Source organism: Rhipicephalus sanguineus, chromosome 4, assembly GCF_013339695.2.
Source record: "Rhipicephalus sanguineus isolate Rsan-2018 chromosome 4, BIME_Rsan_1.4, whole genome shotgun sequence".
Taxonomy (NCBI): domain Eukaryota; kingdom Metazoa; phylum Arthropoda; class Arachnida; order Ixodida; family Ixodidae; genus Rhipicephalus; species Rhipicephalus sanguineus.
Genome location: NC_051179.1, coordinates 64,889,733 through 64,909,462, shown reverse-complemented (window position 1 = coordinate 64,909,462; position 19,730 = coordinate 64,889,733). Strand labels below are relative to the sequence as shown.

At 42.8% G+C, this 19,730-nt stretch overlaps 1 protein-coding gene across 1 annotated transcript; it reads left to right on the top strand.

Annotated features, from left to right (window-relative positions):
* The first annotated feature begins 1,112 nt into the window (after positions 1–1,112).
* On the top strand, positions 1,113–19,334 carry LOC119390140 (uncharacterized). Its single transcript, XM_037657700.2, has 6 exons — positions 1,113–1,354; positions 3,941–4,125; positions 6,998–7,191; positions 10,890–10,975; positions 13,502–13,625; positions 18,436–19,334. Exons 1-6 carry the CDS (start codon positions 1,233–1,235, stop codon positions 18,538–18,540), a joined length of 816 nt encoding a protein of 271 aa, XP_037513628.1. The 5' UTR covers positions 1,113–1,232; the 3' UTR covers positions 18,541–19,334.
* The last annotated feature ends 396 nt before the right edge of the window (positions 19,335–19,730 follow it).

The following is a 19,730-nucleotide window of genomic DNA, read 5'->3' as shown; positions in this document are numbered from 1 at the left end:
ATGTCTGTCTTTCTGTTCCCACTACTTAACAATTCTTTATAATTATTGCAGTAACGCAGGATTGAGCGTCTATAATCATGTGATTAGATCGTGTGAATGGATTGATTCTGAACAGGGTATAAGAGGTAAAAAGCTCACACATACTCCACTTGATCGCCGTATTCGGCTAAAGCAGAAGAAGCCTTACGCACCGGCGTTGTCAGCAACGTGCAGACAGCAGTCATGATACATCTACGGCGTTGCTCAGAAGTTCCAACTCGGGGCCATCACGCGCAGTATTGAGCCAGAAATGATCGTAATTGAAGCACCCCCGTGTTGCTCAACAGTTTTATCAATCAAGAGTCAAAAAGACCAGGGGCGTAGCCAGAAATTTTTACGAGGGGGGGGGGGGGGGGCAACCATACTTTATGTATATTCGTGCATGCGTTTGTATGCGTGCGTGTATTTATACGCAAGCAAAATTGAAAATTTTCGGGGGGGGGTGTTGAACCCCCCCCCCCCCCTTTGGCTACGCCCCTAAAAAAGACCATCCGGCAAACCACCCGCGGTGAAACTATCGCAAGAATGGATTTACGATAAGGATGCCGGCATGCCGATAACCAGTGGTTGTCGGGATTTCTATTGTTCTTCGTTGGGCGATGCAAAGCATGAATCTCCTGCTTGTTTGAGAGGTAAAACCTGTGATAGGATGTCAGCCTCTGGAACAAGAAGAAAATGTACAGTACGGGAGATGATCGCCTTGTGCAGTTCATTGTGACTACATGGCGTTGAAAAACATGTATGCAGCCTGCAGGCCAAAGGGAAATAAATATGTTGTGTTTATTTGTGTGTTTTCCCTGAACCCTACTTAAAAGGTCCACCTCACAGGGGTAACGGGAAAAAGTGACCATACAGAATGCATTGACCACCTACTACGCAAGCAATCCGAAGCGGACGTCCTTCTTTATCGAAGAAAGAAAATATTCTCTGTTATAGATAATATTTAAGCAATTTGTCGATGCTAACTGTACGACACTTCATTTTGGCGTCATTAGAAATCGCAAAAAAAAAAAGCACTTTCTTTACTTAGCAGCCGAATGCAAGGAAACAATCTGGCCACCAACAGCAAAACGTCGCGTCGAAGCCGATTCGAATCCAAGCCAGACCAATCTGTTTTGATGTGGCTGTTGCATTTTCGGTTCAAAAGGACCTCGCACGACTTATCGAAAATTTTCTGCTCGTAGTTTGTGAATATGTTTGCGTTGACGCCGCTTTTGGGCAGCGTTACATTCGCATTCGCCTTGGGCCTCGAATTTACTGCCGCCGACGAGAAATGCTTGATCGACGGCGGCTACAACTATGAAAGTTTGTTCAAGTAAGTAACACAACTCCTCCCGAGTCATGTGGTTTTGTGTCGTCTCGTGATACAGCTGGACACACAATTACGGCTTCTCGTTCTAGAGAATGCAACGCCCGCTTGAAGCGTCCGCGTATTTCAGTTTTTTTTCGCTCGTTTGAAGAGCGGGAAGCGGTGTCAGCTCAGATAAGAAAAATCTCTCCTTTAGTCGCGGTGGGCGGGTTCGTTAAACGTGTGCCGGCTTTGTATTCAACCTCGCGTTGCATTTATTAGCAGGCCTTGTTCAAGTCTGACGCTTATTTAGCAACATCGTGTTTTTGTTTCGCATTACGAAGTGTGGCAAAAGCGTGTTTTCTCATACTTTTCGTACGATTGCATTGAACGTGGAAAGTAGCGTCTGCCAACATCCATCGCTTGGTGACCGTGACGTGACAAGATGTTTACGTCTCACATGTGTTCTGTCGGATAACGGAAGAGATAAGATATAAGCTGTGTCGAGGCAATTACAAGTGGTACAATCTCTCTTAGTTAATCTCACTTCGTGTCCAACCATGTCGCCCACCGGGCCCCGAAACGATGTTCGTTCGAAAAAAAAAAGGCATTTATCTGATCGTCTTTTTTATCTCCCTGTCAACGGACCGCTTCCGCTAGAGGCAGCGGAGGTCTCAGGCGGGCGTGTCTTATTTTGACGAAAGATAAAACGTGCTGCCCGAGAAACTGGCGCCGGCAGCTAGAATGGCGAATCAGTTGTGGGTATGTCCGCTATTGGGGGCAAGTTTTAGAGAGAGAAAGAAAAAAAAAAAAGCCGTCTACCTGACTAATCCAATGAAGTTTTAAGCATCAAAAGGAACCTATGTGGATTTCTCAAAAGAAGGTTATCTAACCCAGGACCAACGCATTTCCAGTGCGGTCGCTTTACCAAACAAAGCATCTATGAACTAACCAACAGACAGGAACCAATGATGTTACGTTTCCGAATTACGTAGCAGTGCATTTTTTGCTTATAAGATAACTAGAAATTATTAATAATGTTGGAAGAGGAAGTTAATTAAAAAAGATGTTCTTGGTAGCATGAATGCAGTGCTGACCATTGCGTGTGCTTGATTGCTCTTCTCCCGGTCGCGGCGGCTGGGAGAAGAGTATTTTCGATGGAGCCGAAAATGTTTGATGCCCGTGTAGTTAGATTTAGGTGCACGTTAAAGAACCCTTGGTGGTTGAAATTTCCGGAGCCCTCCACTACGGCGTCTCTCATAATCATATCGTGGTTTTGGGACGTTAAACCCCAGATATGATTATTATATTGATTGCTCTTCGGCATTTGTTTTTTTTTTATGTTGTAGATGTTCTTATTATCTCATGGAAGATGCCAAAAATCTGTAAATATCGAAGCTAGTATTTACTGACACAGCACACCAAAAGAAAACAATTCACGGCGAGTTGAGACCAAGTGTATCAAGATAGGAAATTTCATTTCCACTCAGTAAACTTGGCAGGCTGCTGATGTAAACTAGCACTGGCTTCTGAAATCAAGCTTGCCACCGCAATTTCTCATATACGCTTATATGCATTTCTTTATGTGATGGAACAATCTCTGTACAATGGTTCACGTCCACAGTCATCGCAGTGCACAGAATTTGGCACCTTTACTTGTTGTCTTTCTAATTCTCATACCTTCAGCAATGGTCTCAATAATGGCAAATATCTGCAGGCAAAATAGCTGCGGATATCTGCGGAAGTGTCATAAAGAGGATATTTGCAGCTTGGATGTCATGTGTTATATTTAATGCGTGTAGTCTGTTAATATCGCTTATCACTCTTGCTTGTTGCGTGCGGGCACAGCAAGATGAATGAGAACTGTACATAATACAGAAAGCAAAGGTGCATACACTTTTATTAAAACAATGTTAGTACAACAGGAACGAATAAAAGCAGCAAATGACACACTTCTACGTGTTAACAAAGTGTATATATATTAAACAAAAGACTTTCTTGCGGAAGAAATAACCGACATTTGATTCTGTCCACTCAGTATTTTTCCGCATTTGGAATCACAATTTCTAATTGAAACTCGTGTAATAGAATGCTTGGAGGACGAATTGTAACTGCTGCGATTGCTACCTCTGTGGCTGCATGCCATATCGTTCACTAACCTTTCTAGTGCTCTGAATTTTTTTTTTTTCCTTTACGATAATCCTGCGAGTGACACCTGAAGGGTTTACAGCAATGTCATGTCTCCCATGAGTACAGCAGGTCGTCGTGTGACCTAATTAAAGGATGAAAAGTAAATTGATTTATGTAGGTGTGTAATGGATCAATGCTGTTCGCCAGCATATCAATTTCTGAGTAATTTCGCACTGAGAGACGCAGGAAATTTATTTCAGTTTCAGCTGGCAACATGCCAAAATCATTGTATATTGGTCAAAAGTGTTGCAGTGCGGTCACTTCATAGATGCTTGTGCAAATGTGACAGCTGGAAAAAGGTGTCCTTCTTCACTTGTTCTGATTTTTATCACTGGTGCTGGTGCTACTAGGTGACGTTTTGAGTTATCGAACACGATGCCTTTGCATTATGTGGATGTTGTCATTTCCTTCACCGTCTTACAGATCTGTGTGGAGGGCAGAAATAAAGGGGCACTGCTTAAGACCGACAAACACCGATTGTTCCTGGTACTTTCAATTCTGCAATGAGGTGCCCGTCAACCCCTGTGGCATCGGGCATGCGTGCGAGGTCAATTCCAGTGGTTTGGATCCACTCTCCATAGGAACCTTCCAGAAACTACTTCCACTGGGTAAGATTTCATGTGAGAAAAAAAAGAATAGTAGCTAAAGGCAACACTGCTATATTTAATTACGGCAAACATTGAATGAAGCTTTGTCATAACTTGGCAAAGGAGGCACTGCCGCCCCTCCCCCCCCCCACCCTCCAACAGTGACATCTAACCCATTATAATATAGTAAATAAGGCCCTGACTTCACAAGTATAGAAATAAAACAAAAAATAGACCTGTCTTTATGCAAGACAGCTTGTGGCATTGCACGTAACATTTTCCTAGAGGGCTCATTATGCGACAAAAGGGGCCATGTTTTTATGGTGCACTCTCCCTTCCCAAAACTGGCCCAACCCTGCATTATTCTGTGTTGGTTTAATTGGATAAGATACGGCCACTGTGTGTGTAGCTTGCAGCTCTCGCTTGGTGAGCTACTTAGTATATTATGGGTAGTTCCATAAGTTTCCAGGCTGACATTTAAAACTCGCAGCAATTTCAAAATGGTCACCACAGGCACAGAGCGCCATCTATTAGTAGGCCTGAGTACGAGTTTCAACTCAGTGTGTGTGTTTACGTGAACTGCATGATGCAATAAATGAGAAGAGGCGAGGGATTTTTATCACGGTGTCCACCTGCTTCACAAAAACGCTCCAGTTCATATATCTAGTGTTGAGAAAGCTGTAGCGAAGGTTTGTGGCTTTGAGGAGATTGATCGTCCCCACTATAACCCTGACCTCGCACCCAACGACTACTACCTCTTCGTAAGGCTGCAGAAAGATCTTCGAAGCAAAAGAATTCCTACTGATGATGAAGTGTAGAATGCAGTTCATGGACATATTCAAAACAGATGTTCAGATGCGGTGGTACAGTCGTTGGTGCTCGGCTGCTGACCTGAAAGTCGCAGGTTCAATCCCGGCTGCGGCGATCGCATTTCGATGGAGGCGAAATGTTAAGAGGCCCCTGTACTTAGATTTCAGTGCACGTTGAAGAACCCCGGTTGGTTGAAATTTCTGGAGCCCTCCATTACGATGTGCCTCATAATCATATTATGGTTTTGGCATGTCAAATCACAGCTGTTGTTTTTGAAGGTTGTAAAATGTTAATTCAGGGGTGTGAAAAATGTCTTGAAGTGAAAAGAGATTATATTGAAGAGTAACTCACTTGTTTCATTTGCATCACCATTAAAAGATGGTCAGGCCAGAAACTTATGGGATTACTTGTAGATGATATGGATAACAGTCGGTCTAGTTTTGACCCCCAAAGCTACAACACTGACTTACGTAGCAGAGAGTTCCTGGTCATGACAATACGGGGGATAGCTCTGAACTATGAGGTGAAATTTAGCTTGTGCGAAGTTCAAAAATGAAGTGTGTGGCCAAAGGAAAGGTACAGATCTGGGAAGTACAAACTGTTGAAGTAACTCTGGATACCTCAGTTATAGAGTTCCTTGTAGCCAAGATGCGACTTTGTGTCCTAAGCAGTAACTCCTGAATGTACTCTTGTTCTTTAAATACTGAATCAGTGATAAAAGTCACTGAAAAGCCTTCTTGCTTCTTTACTTGTTCGCATGCATCACAGTTCAAGCCTGGTGAGTGTTTGGATGTTCTCATCTTTCATTCAGTGTTCTGACTTTTTCCTTATTTATTTAGAGTAGCTTCTTTTATTCCATCATTTTGCTTGTCTGTTTACTCAACTTCTTGCCTCATGTTTTACCTCTGTATAAGTTGCATGGCACTTATAAAAGTGACGTGACAGCAAAACTAATGCACGACATGCATAAGCCCAACCACAACAGTTTGCTGCCACAGAAGCTTACATGTACTACAGTGCCGTCCACTAATAAAGGGGACTCGCCAATGAGTAGCCCCCACTTTTCTGGAAGTCCAGTTGCAAATGCTGCCATTAGCCACGTCAATGCAATGCACAGATGTGTAGGAAGGTGGCACTATTACCACAAGCTGTGTGGTACTAAACGAGGCACTTCGATAGTTGCCAGAGAAAAGACGTATGCGCCGCTGCTCTACATTTACTTGTTCCCGTTAGCACTTGCAAGCCTGAGGGCATGTGTAGTGACCTGCATCTCTGCGGCAGCTGAGATAACGAGCAGAGGAAACACTGAACAAGGTCCTGAGGGGGAATGCTGTGCCTTACCAAACTGACTGGTTACTCTTAAAACATTTAGGATACCTCAATTGCTGCGACAGGTCTAAACAGCATCCACTAGAGACCCACACACTCTTTTTTTTTTACATTTTCTATGCGAAAAGCCACCATTGGTATGAATTACGTATTGTATATCACGAGTTTTTAAAGAGTGAAGAGTTAAAGATATTTCTAGACAAGCTAGAGGCGCACCAACATTGCCTCACATTTTCAAACGCACCTCCTGCTCAGCCTTTACCAAACGTTGGGCTAGTTTAGCATCACTTAATTCTCTTAATTGACATTCAGATATAATGTTTCTTCAGCTGAACTCAAATGGTGTCACAAGGAAATTGACACTGTTTTGTGCGTATATGCTTTTCCCCCCTTAAAACTGCATGAGTGTAACAGATTTCTTTCATTAAGTTATAATTAAAATCTTTATTTGATCCTTTTGCATAGAAAAGTAGAATCCTGGTGTAAGTGCATGTTTTCCAGAAACCCAGGAATAGATCTTTTGTAAAGCTGCAGTATCTTGTTGGCCTGCATTTGCCCCTACAGCTTTATAACATTTGCTATTTTTCGGGGTGTATGCAAGTTGGAATAGCCAAAATTCTTTCTTTCACGTGTTGCATCTAAAGCCTATCTCGCATGATTTTGTACATTGGCCATCCATAGAGAGCTGACGGCCAGTGCACCTTCGAGCACCAAACCTTAGAAACAGCCTCACTGTCGTCTACCCATGTTCCAGACCACTCAAGCTTCGCAGTGAGGTTTGAAGAGCCCGTTGAAGGGAGCCTGGTCAATGTAACCAAATGCAAAGATAAGAAAATCATGGTCAACATGATCTTTCGTTGCGACACGGAGAAGAACATTGTCGTCGGGCCAGGAGCCGAGCTAACAAAGCTCGATTACACTCCACTCATCGTTTCTACGGACTGCGAGGTAAGTCGTTGCTCTGTTTTCTGAACCTGCTAGTGGTCGTTAATGTTCACGTACTGTCAGAGTACCTTAAAGGGACACTAAAGAGAAACAATGAATTGGTTTAGATTGATAAAGTGTGCTCGGAGAACTCTTGTGTAGTTTATTTCACCACCTTAGGTTTAATATTGGAGGAGAAAACCAAGTTCAAAGTTTCATTTTTAAATTTCACGCCGAACTTTGTAATTCGTGACATAAAAGACTTCAAAGAGCATTTAACGTATTTTGGCGTTACTGGCTCGACGAAATTTCCACAAACTTGTTATGTCAAGTCTCTGGCCCCCTCAGAGGACAATGTACTTCAATTTAACTGATTAGGAACTACGTTGGCCCAAGCAGGTGCCGTCAGAAATATGTGACGTCACGGCAAATGGTGTGGGCATTCCAAGGTGGCGTCGCCACCTGTATTTTTCTTTTTGCACGTTTTCTCTCTTATTAAGCGTCTTCGCGCAGAAAGCGTGGTGTTTTTGGTATCGTGGAAGACTACTTTACTAATGCGAGAAAAATCGTTTTGCTCTTTAGTATCCCTTTAAGCTCAAGGCATTTCAACCTACGTTTTCTCAAGCTGTCACACTCATCAGTATTGATTCTGCATCCGTCATTTAGTCATCTAGGGAGGCATAGGGATAACCTAAGAATCCTTGTGTGTTCTTTTCTAGTGACATTTTCAATGTGGAGACGGTCATTTTCACTTGTAGTTCAAATTTATTAATTTGTGTTGAAGGTGCCATATTGCCAGCATGTCTGCGGAAGTGCACAGTAGTTTCATAAAGAAGCAGGGCAGGTTTTTGCAGTTGGAATTTTGACAAGCAAACTTGTAGTTGCAGTTGGGTAGTAGCATAGTCCTTCAATACTTTTTCTGGTCACGAAAAATCACAGTCATGCTATGGGGGAGGTTGATATGGCGAGGAAAGCTGCCACGCCGTGGCACCACTGTCGCTTAGAGGCCACCTTAATCCGGGTTGATTCCACAGAGACTGCAAATGCGACCGTAGCGAGCTGAAAGTTTGCACGTGTGCTGTGTATCTGTGGTTGCTTTTTAGATAAGGGTCAAATTCAGGCGCTGTACAGTTAAAGCGGCACGTTTGCATGACGATGCCATTCAGGTGCTGTGTACCAAGGTGCCTTTTCGGCTACAAAGGCACTACTGAAAAGGTATCGTTATTTTGCATGTCAAGTGTTCGCGGGCAGTTCGACAACTGGAAGTGAGCCATAACGCGGCAAGAAGTGGACGATTCAGCATTAATTCAAAGTATGTGCATTTGTGTGCGAAGCACTTTGATTCGTCGGACATCATTCACGTGGACGATTTCACGATAAACGGCGACACCATATCGTTGCCATAAGACATGCCGCGCTTCAGGCGTAACGCCATTTCTCGTGTCTTCGATGGCCCGCCAGCCTACTTCACAAATCGGAAATCACGGCCACGGACAGTTTGAACACACTGAAACCACTGAAACAACCTTGAGAGCCATCGTGTGCAAGGGGGGTAAACGGGCCATTAGCTACCTAATGTAACAAAAAAACAAAGTTGCAAGATTTCTGTGGTGTCAATATTCCTTTAAAGGGGTCATGAAGCACCCCTTGGGCTGATTGAAAAAACACATCCTGCGGAAAGCTGACACGGCTATGAACTGCTCTGCCAAATATTACAGTCGTGCGCGCCGCGTAATGGCCACAAGCGGAGCGCGAAGTTGCCGTTTCCCCAGGCACCCTCTTTTCAAACAGAGGCCGGTTCTCACTCTCGTCGGTGGGCGGGGCGCCTGTCCGCTGTACGTCGCAAGAGACATAGCATGCTTATTGGCCGATAGCCGACGTAAATCGAGAGCGGCGTTCGGATCGGGTGCCGCCACTTGCCGGCGCCGCACTCCTCAGTACACGGTAGCCGCACTCGCGCAAGCGAATCACAGCGGGAGAGCGATCGCGTTTCATGACGCGCGCTGGCGTAACTTCTTTCTCCCATGCCATCCCTCCCTGTCTAGCTTCTTGTGCGCTCGTCGGAACGAGAAAAGAGAGAAAGTGCTGGGAGCGTGCGCCAAACCCCCGTAACTCCGCTGATTCTTGACGGATTCGAGAAATTTTTGCGGCAATCGATTCGGGAGGCAGTACACTCCGATACTGAGGCCATTAGATCATTACTTGGAAAAGTGGTTCATGACCCCTTTAAGATGTCTTTTGAACTCTACGCTAGCCCAGTGCTGAGTGAAGGCGAAAATTGTGTTATTTCTCAAAAGCATTTGTACGGCTTCATTTCCTTCATAGAAGGATCGCGATTACAATCCTATTCAGCCTCGTGGTTCGCCAAGGAAGTACAGCACTGAATGCAAACGTGCGTCAATCCTGGTCACCCTGCTCGCGCGAGTTAGAGATTAAGAAGCGCTATGCGGAGTCAGGGAGAATATACGTTGTTTTCATAGGGGATATTGACAAGAAAAATCTGGTTGGAAAATTGCATCGCACAACTGAACTGATACGCACGAAAACTAGCAAAGCTTTCGAGGCCTGAAAACGACAACAGTTCCCATCAAGCAAGCGTATCATTGGTGGCTGCGAGCTGCCATTGTATCTGTTCCAAACAGATTGCCGGCGAATGCAAGCTCACTTCCTAGAACATTTTCTGTTGCGTAAAATTAGTCCGTAACCACTGCTGGAATGAAACGCGTACAATTGGAAGTTCGGGAAATAACAATGCACGACCTTGAGCTCAGGTTGTCATGCATTTAATGGTAACACCGCTGATGTCTTATTCTCTGTACAGCACATCACAGTCATGTGAAAGTTTTTTTTTTTATTATTATTTGAGGCCCAACTAAAAGACAAATTTCGCAGTAACAAAAGGTCTACGTGCGTCGTCTGCTGCCGTACTGAGCCGCCAGCTGAATTTGAAATTGTTTATTTTTTGTGTGTGCCTTGTCTTAGGTTAGAAAATATTCTCAGAAGTTCCAAGTGTGGTTCGTATAATTGTTACGACGAAATAATATGTAAATATTGTCTAAAAGGAGCTGGGCTTTCAGCCGCGACGAACCAGAGAGGAGTGAGGCTTTCATATCGCGACGTACCAGAAAAATACAAGCATCGCCTACGGCGGCCGCTTTGCTGGGTGGCCTTTCTTTTACTGTGGTGCCCCTAGCGGCCGCCACCAGCTCTATTAAACAGAAGCAGCAGTTTCGTGACCAGAAAAGCTATTGAGGGACTATGGTAGTAGCCAGAGAATTTCTTGAATACATGTACGTCATCTGTACAAACGTTGACAGCAGAACTGCAAATTAGGCAGCACATTTTATGTTTTGTCAGCTGGAACTTGCATGCATTCTGTGGCATAGGCAGCCTCATTGCCCCTTGGCATGCTTTTTAAACTTTAACCGAAGATAACTTTGAATTCCAGAAAAGTGTTAAATAACATTGTCTTGCATTCATGTACCATGAGGCATATAGTTTGAATAGTCTTTCACTGTGCAGCATCACCTTGCAGCCTTTGCATGTGTAATGAACAGCATCTTAGCAGCCAATATTCCAGGTGTGTCTGTAGATTGGCTGGTAGGATTATTTTTAGCAAGCTGTGAGTATTGCCACTATGGCCAAGTAACTTTTCTTTCCTTGCCATATTCTTTATTTATTTATTTTGTCATATTTCTTCTTTTTGCTCAAAACTCCTGCAGCGCAACCTCACGATCCCGTTTTCTGGTGCCTGCATACCGGAGGTGCCCACTGGTGGTCTCAGTGCTGGATCCGTTCTGCTAATCCTGTAAGTCTTTCCAGTCTGTCTACTTGTCAACTTGGCAGAGTACGTTGATCACACTAGGTAGTTCCGAAAGCACACTTCAAACTCCAAGTGTTTTAACACGAAAGTGTTTAATGCCGAGGTCCACCAAGACTTCAGTGACGTATTTCCATCACGGAAATGACATAGAAAAAATTTACACGATCAGATGTCAAAGAAAAAAAGTTCCGTCAACGAGCATTGAACCCACGACCACTCGGTCCGCAACAACAGATGCCGGGCACGCTATCCAATGCACCACTGCCACAGACTCTAGAGACTTTACAAACGCGCCTTTTATATCTACCACTCTACCGGTCGGCGGGGTGGTGTTGCCCTCTGAGAGCGGTAAAGTAATTCTCATTACTGTGGCCTCCGCGATTAGAACCTGCAACGCGTTACACGTCCATCCCATTCGGCGCGTTTTCAATAGAAGTTCAATTTTGTCAATGCCTTAACACACCGCGAGGTGGCGATCTTAGACCAAGCGTCGTAAAAGCGTAGGCCTAGCTGATAGCATCACGCTAATCCAAACCAAAAATAGCTCTGCGATGCGCGCCTCCCTCACCTGGCTGTAACACCGCGTTCACCGCTGACGCGCTCACCCCGAGAAAAATCGCGGCTGGGTTACCGGGGCGGCAGGACGCGCTTTGCGTTTCCCTCTAGTCCGGCCGTGGTGTTCAATCACATTTTAACATGCCGCGGGATGGCGACCAAGTTCAGCGTCCAATATGCGACGCTCTTCTGGCTATCACACCTCGTTCTCTGATTATGCTTTCACCGTTAACTACTACAGCTACCACAAGGGTTTGTTTAACCCTTTGACACGCTATGTACACAATTGTGTACGCCACTTGTTTTTCTTAGTTGTATCGACTAGTGGCTAAGAAAGAACCAGATAGATTGAGCTTTGGATGAATTGAACCTCCTGCATAATAAATTTCTCTTCATTTAACATCATTTTGCAGTGTACTGTTGCATACGATTACTTTGCTGAAGGAACTACCACGTTCCACGAGTCGTTCTACGTGCCGCTTCCCGCGAGCCACGTCTAAAGTATAACTTTTCTTTGCCTAAAAAGTCGCATAACCGAAAATGAACTTGCACTACATTTCTAGTCTCTGATTTCATTCTATCTATGCAAATACAAGCATGAATGACTTCAGAGTAAATCGATAATCAATAAGAGTTTAATTGGGAATAATTACTATAACACACATAAATTAGCGCATTATGGCATTATCTTTGTTGCAATAGGATACTGAGTGCCTTCAAATAAAGATATATCGATTTGATGCATTTACAGACAGTTCTTCATAGGTGGCGTCTGAAAGGGTTAATCATTTAACGTGGACGTTGTCGTCGGGATGGAGATGTACCACCAATCACCGAAGTGGGTGCATCCACGTTAAACGGTGCTACAATAATAATAATAATAATATCTGGGGTTTAACGTCCCAAATCCACAATGTGATTATGAGGGACGCCGTAAGAAATTTGGAAATTTCGACCACCAGGGGTTCATTAACGTGCACCTAAAGCTAAGTACACGGTAAACGGTGCTATAGCTGCCAGACATCAATATACATTGTGCAAACTCTCTTATATCAATTCAGTTACTTCTGTAAACATTCAGTTAGTTCTGTAAGGGCACGCTTTACTTTCGTGTTATTCCGATTCCTATGAAGGAGGGATCAACCATTTTGTTTTTTGAGATATTGGTCCCTTTCAGTCATTCAAGACAGGTTCTACTTCAACTGTTTTGAATGTCCCACAGGAAGAGCAATTGCACAAACAAACGTTCAGTGAGTGATTTAATCCAGAAAACAAAGATATTTTTGTTTGTGGGCTCTTCATACAGAATACAGCTTTGAGGCGGTGTCACGTTGCTGGTGTAATCACCTCATGGATAATTTTGTTCAGGTTCCTTGTTGTCACTTACTACTTCAGTGCATGTTTGCTAGTAATATGACGGTGGAATTTCCTGCACTAAAGTTTTATTTATATTTGCCTGCAAATTTTTTTTCATAGATTATGAAACAAACTAGCAGAAACCGTTGCTATAATCTTAGTGCTTCACACTACCGATAGTACATACAAATTTCTTTAAGTATTTCACTAAAGAAAAGTGCAGTTGTCGACTGTCAATATTGCAAAGTGCAGTTATCAGTAATTGAAAAAGTTTGTGAAATGTGTTTTAACAGACACCTTTAGACGAAAAAATTTACATGCATCGGCATTTTTACCACTGTAACGTTTGCAAGTTTGCTGGTCATTAAGCACAAAATCCGTGCTACTAAGTTTACCAGAAATTAACCAGAGTTCCTTTTCTTCAAGCTGTGCATAATCTTTACAAAGTGGTAACTGCTTTAAATTGTCTTGTTGTATTCGTTTCTCCCATCTTATGCATTGTTCCACTGTAATGAACGTAAACCAACTAGGCCAGCCGAGAACCGTTGCGCGTAATGCAGTTGCTGTGGTCAGACACTGATGTTGCCGCGTATGCCACAGGTTCTTCATTGCGCTTCTGGTGTACCTGGTTGGCGGTATCCTGATCAACCACAACAACGGGGCCCGTGGCTGGGAGATGGTGCCCCACCACCAGTTCTGGAGCGAGCTTCCTGGACTCTGCGTGGTCTGTTTCTCACTCGTTGAGAACTCCGTCTGCATGGCCTGCCTTCCGCAGTCCGTCAGGGACTCCGCACTAATCTAGGGCTGAAGACCAAAACATACGTTTAAGGGGGGGAGCCTGATATCTCAAGGGCACACACGCACCTCGGGACCAAACTATATGGGCCAGAGTAGTACTTGGCACAAAGCATCCAGGACCAAAAATTTACGCGAGTTGCCTCTAGTCTATGAGCATTTTCAGTTTTCAGTCACGTGCGAGACTTCACTGGTCATTGAGTGCAGTGTCTATGGAACTAAGTTTGCCAGAAATTAAGCCTGGCCCTGTTCTTCAAGCAGTGCATCGCTGTGGTGAAGTGGTCGCTGGATCGAATTACTTGTGTTGAGGACAGTGTTTGTTTCTGGTCACAGAGAAATCCTCGGTGGTTTCACTGACATTGCAATATTGGCTTGTTGTTACATTATCTTGGAATACTGACATTGCATAAACAAAACGAGGACACAAGTGTAGCGGGCGAACACAGACGTGCCCAATGCTTTCGTTCTTGTCTCGTTAGCACTGTACTGGTGTATATCTTGGCGTATTCAACAGCAGTTGCATTTATTGACCATTGAAAGCGCAGGCATGACATAGGTATATAAAATTATTGTAAAGAGGAAGGATCTCAGAGTACCGTATCTGTACAGCCCAAATGTTTGCTTTTATTTCAAAGAATGCATATTGCATTTCTCATTTTATGGTCTATTGATCGACCTCAGGATCCATTACGATATTCATTGTGCCGAAGCTCTCTATGTGAACTTGATCTGCCGAAGGATGTTCGGCATTCCGTTGAAGCAGTATGGCTCGTGTAGCTCTCGGTCTCGGCATAGATACTTACGTTTCTTTTTTAGCCATTGCAATAGTGTTTGCACTTAATCTTGACGTTTATCACTGTTGTCCAATGACTCTCAAGATTTTATACACACTCACTCACCTCACTGTTTATACTGGTCTCACTACCAGTCCCTGTTTACATGTCTTTTGATATCTTTTCAGTTTTTGTTTTAATAATTACTGCCACTGATTGTTTCTGAGGCTGCTTCGAAAGTTGACTGAGTGTGTTCATGCCAGCCTCCTAAAGAAACAGCCTGTCTTGTTTTAGTTTGCGATCTGAATTTTTTTTTCCTTTGTTTTACGCATTTCTGGTACAACGTTTATCTTTTCAAGACTGCAGGTGGTCCTTCATTTCAATACATGTGTGTTTAGTATGGCACTCACTCTCTTTTTCTCATTATGCTACGTCTAATACTCTGCCTTTTTTATCGAACCTTGGTGTAAGCTACTTAAGAAGCACAATTTTTCCGTGTGCGTCTGCTCAAAAAAACCTTGTTTTCCAAATAGAGATTAAGTTCACTCACTGTCATGCACAGCCATTAATCCTATGTGGAAACATTCATGTTATGTGGAAAATTAATCGTTCTCCACATTATAATGACTGGATCATGTGTTTTCCCAATCTCATTGGCTACAACGTACAAAATTCCTGGCTTTTCCCTCATAAACACTGTTTCTGGCTTCAAGTTGAATTTTTTTAATTTTTTAAGTTTCGAGTCCAGATATGGTGCGAGTTAGTGGTGATGATGCGTGCAAATTTCCAAACTGTGCGAAGGCATTTATAAGAATCTCCTTGCCGGTGCTGAGAAAGAGTGGGAACCACATGAAATGTATTTCCAGTGTCATTTTCAGCATAGCGTCACCAAGTGTCAGAGTGTCGCCTTTCTGTGTGAAAAACCAAGCTGTATCCTTGCCTGAAACACGTTGCTGCGATTTTCATCAAGTAATGCAAGTTGCTTCTAACATGCACTTCGGATATTGTTCCAAAACAATTACCCTGTGTCACAAAATTAAATGCACTAAAGCTTGGTGATTACTTATGTATCACCGATAATACATCTTATTCCTGGGAGTCACTCATTTTTATGACTATTCTCGGCAATGTCCTTTAGTAGCACTCGTTTTGCTGGCAGCCACATTTTTGCAGCTTTAACAGTATCTTTTAACACTGCTATCATGTCCATTTCCGGTAGGGCATTCCTTAGTGTGGTTATGTTAGGGCCACATTGACAAAGATCGCAGTCCATCTTTCCATTACCTGTATAGCATTTCTCTTTGTTTTTAAAGTGTCAGTGTTCACACTGGTTGTACATGAAGCCTGGATTTCTTATTTTTTACATAGGTAACGAGCCGTCGTGTTTATTTTCAAAGCCACCTACACATATTTGCAATCCATTGCCAGCATTGCTTTTTGCATGTTATCCATCACAGAAGCTATGAGGTTTGGCAGCTACAGCTTATTATCAGTCACATTTGGCAGTGTTTGGTGGTCACAGTCTCATAGAACAGAACCTTTAGGTACCCGAAAAGTGTGTTCTGATTAGTGGGTGAGAAAGGTGTGCAGTGGTGCAGTACTCTCTGTCACATGCGCTTTCAACGTTGTTAGATATGCCAAGTGAATGTATCAGCTAGTTCGATTCATAGTATGTAGTACAGCCAAGGGCACTTCTATGGACTAGGCCTTGCTAGTTTTGGTTGCAAGGTTTCAGCAGTGAGGTGTTACGAAATTGGCTTTAACCGCTCCATTCGTTGGCTGAATCACATGTATTTTCGCATTGAAAGCTTTTGTTACTGCTTATCAGAGACAACATCCTAAATATAAGACAGGTGCCTCAAGAATCATTTCATATTGTTGCTTTTTGTGAAAAAGCCTCTCAGAGCTTGTTTCTGTGGTTCCATTTACAGAGAACCATGAATACTTCCACTCCAAATGACGAAAGTATTTTTTGCATTATCCAAGTGCAAAACCAATCAATTTAAAGACTTTTCTTCAGTTTAAGCAGCAGTTATTTTTAAGCGATTTATGTTCAGTTGTGTTTCACTGTAGTAGGTTACTCTCAGCATGTGTGTTCAGATGGCTCAAGTATTGTAGACAGACCTCAAAGGCAGATGATTGCCGTGCACTGTAGCTCAGTTGCTGTGCATTAGTGTATATCATCTTTACCTGATTATGGCAGCTGACACTTCCTAGTGCATACTGTCTGGTATTAGTCTTGGGTACCAACACTTTATGATCGTTATAAAACTTGCTTACGAGCTCATGTCAGAAGCAGCTACACAATGCCAAACCGTAGTTAGATGAAGCCAGTACTTTACAACACCATTGCCTAGTCATAGTACAAACTATGTTGCAACATTCGTACCTGATAAAGAAAAGCCTTTGTTATAGCAAATATCTGTTATGTAAAGCACATATTCATTATGCACTGATATTGGGAAACATTACAGATTTAGTTTGTTACGTTTCGTAATTGTATTCATGATGGCTATAGTATCAAGGTTCGACTTTTAGTGTGCTGCACCTTCCCACAGAATGTACCAGCATTATATTTTCTTGGTGTGTTTGTGAAGAAGTGGGCTGCTTTCAAGGTGTGCTTAATACCTTAGTTCAATTTTTAAAGTGTGCTCAAGTTTTTTTTTTATCTAGTTCTGCAAGCAGCCGTATTAACAACTTGTAAGCATGTCATTGTTTTTTTTAAATAAAACTTAAGAATGAAAGCTCGTATCACAGTGTCTTTCTTTTTGTGGGAAGCTGCAGTGACAAAAAATAGGCTAGGCCCCTTGCTCTTAAGACGTAAGCGTTTACTAAGACATAAGTTCGCAAAAGTTGGCTTAGCTCAAACATTCTCTCTAAATGGCGGACTCTCAAATTAATGTTACAGATTACTCTTTAGAATAGATTCGAGGCAAGCTTTCTCCTGAGCTTGCACTGACCGTAGGTTATGCAACCCTAATGAAATAATAATCTTTGACCTTCACGCAGTGCTCTTTAAGTCTGGGTTTCCCTCATTACTGCCTATGTCCAGTTGCAATACTAGGAATTGGTGTACATTTGAGAAATTATTTTTAGAACTATAACAGGGGGTGTCCTAATCGAGTGCCTCGTTAACGAGTTGTCCCCGAGTAGCAAAAACTAATCTCATAAGCCGTGCATATGCATTCATGTGCACTGTGAGCGTTGGGCACGATGGCACAAGCCAGAAATCGGTAATTACCGCCATGGTTTAGGTAATAGCTTCCCCTTTTAGTTGTTTTAGTTAAGTACTGTTGAATTGCTGACAACTCCTGGTGACAGAGAGGGTATGTGAAAGCCAGTGAGATCTGTCATATAATGCAAGCTTACTTGGATGTTTCCCACTGACCTGAAGGATACTGCTGCAATTGAATGGCTGTAACTACACTGTGGAATGGCAAATTTTTATTGGATGATAGCTGGCAGCATTTTCCTGTAACAGAGTGACTATGTTGTGAAGTTAGTCTTTGTGTTTGACCGTTATCAACTACTACACTGAAAAAAAACGTGCTAAATCATAGATCCTTTTTTTCGTCCATTCCAATGAAGTCAGGACTGCCATACAGTTTTCATGAATACTGTGGTATTCCTGTGAACAAAATGGTGCTATCTCAGATATTTTTTCATGATGAATAAGCTGCTAGTTTAAATATTTTACATGATATGTCAGTCATCAACATTTTTTATTTTGTCAATATTTTTCTCAGCTTATGCGCAAAAGTAGCTGAAAAGTGTAGACAACTGTCGTGATTTTCCAGTTTCCTAATCTTGACTGGCATGAAGCACTTGGCGTGCATTTGTTGTTCAGAGTATTTGAATATATTACCAAACCTTTGAATATATTACCAAACTAACCGGTTTCTTCTGATGCAAACAGAAAATGTTGAGCTCATGGCTTTTTTACGTTCTTTTCATTCTTGTTCGTAGGATGGCTGCGTGTTTTTCGTCAAGTACATCACCTGCCAAGGCGGCCCGGTGAACTACGGTTTGACTGGAGGAGGCGGGGGACACAGGAGCTACGACAACATCTGAACATCCGCTCGTCCCATTTGAGAAGACAGAAAAGAAAATTAGGAAACTATCAAACCGATTGTTCGTACACAGGTGTAAAGGGTGTCGGGCGAAACCAAACTTGTGTCCTCCGGTGCGATGATGGCCACGGTTGCGAGGCGTCCAGTTCGCACATCTCTGCAGGTTCACTCGTGATATCGTGTTTGTGCTTTTTGTTTTTGTTTTTAATCCAAGCACCACTCACCAACCCATCTCGCAGCATCCGCACCAATTCACACGCAAGTTTGGCCTGTGAGCTGAGAAACTTTGTTCGACGACAAGATACGCACTTTACTTTGGAGTTTTTTCTGCATTGAATGGAGCACTGGAAGAATGTTGAATTATTTAATGTAAAATACTATAGTGAATCTCGCATATGTGACCCTGTGAGATTAAGTGCCTTGCCACACATAGGTTCTTTCTCTTAACACGCAAATATTCGCAGTAGTATATGTAGTAGTGTTCTGTTTAACGGCATTTTTTTCGATAGACTCGTTTTTTTTTTGTTGTTTAGCGTCCTCGGGATGATTCAAAGTTGTGCAATACTGTTTGTTGTTGTCTTGTGTGTATGCGCGTATGCTGTTTTTTATACAATCGTTGTGGTGTATGGTAACTGTGGCGCTCGACTGCGCATAATTCTCGGAAGGTGATCCATCAAGTGACTCTCGTGCAGTCAAGCTGGTTCCTAGGTCTTGTCAAGCTGTGTGCCACCTCCGGTGTAGTGTTATTTGCTAGTGTGACAGGAAATAAAAAACATTGTGTTACTTAAAGTGGAATAGTTTGTACAAATTGACTCTTCCTGTTCCATAGTTAAAGCATGCTGCATCGTGTTGACATCCATGTCAAGCGAATGAGAGCTTGACAAAAATGTGCTGGCGTACATCTCTTACGGGACATTTAAAGAATATGGAAGTTAAATTTGCGAGTGTGTTAATTTACTATATTTCAAAACCTGCAGTTGCACTTGAAAGTTCTAAGTGTTTATATCGGTTCCAATAGTAACGTGTCAGACAAGTACGCATGGTAAGGTATGTAGTTGTATCGGCCATGTGTATTGCAATTGGCATTTGCTTACTATTTCAATTAACAAACATGGTGCCATGTGCACCTTGACAAATTGAACTCGCTCGAGGGAAAACGCTCGCTGTCTGAATGCTCGCATTTTCGACAGG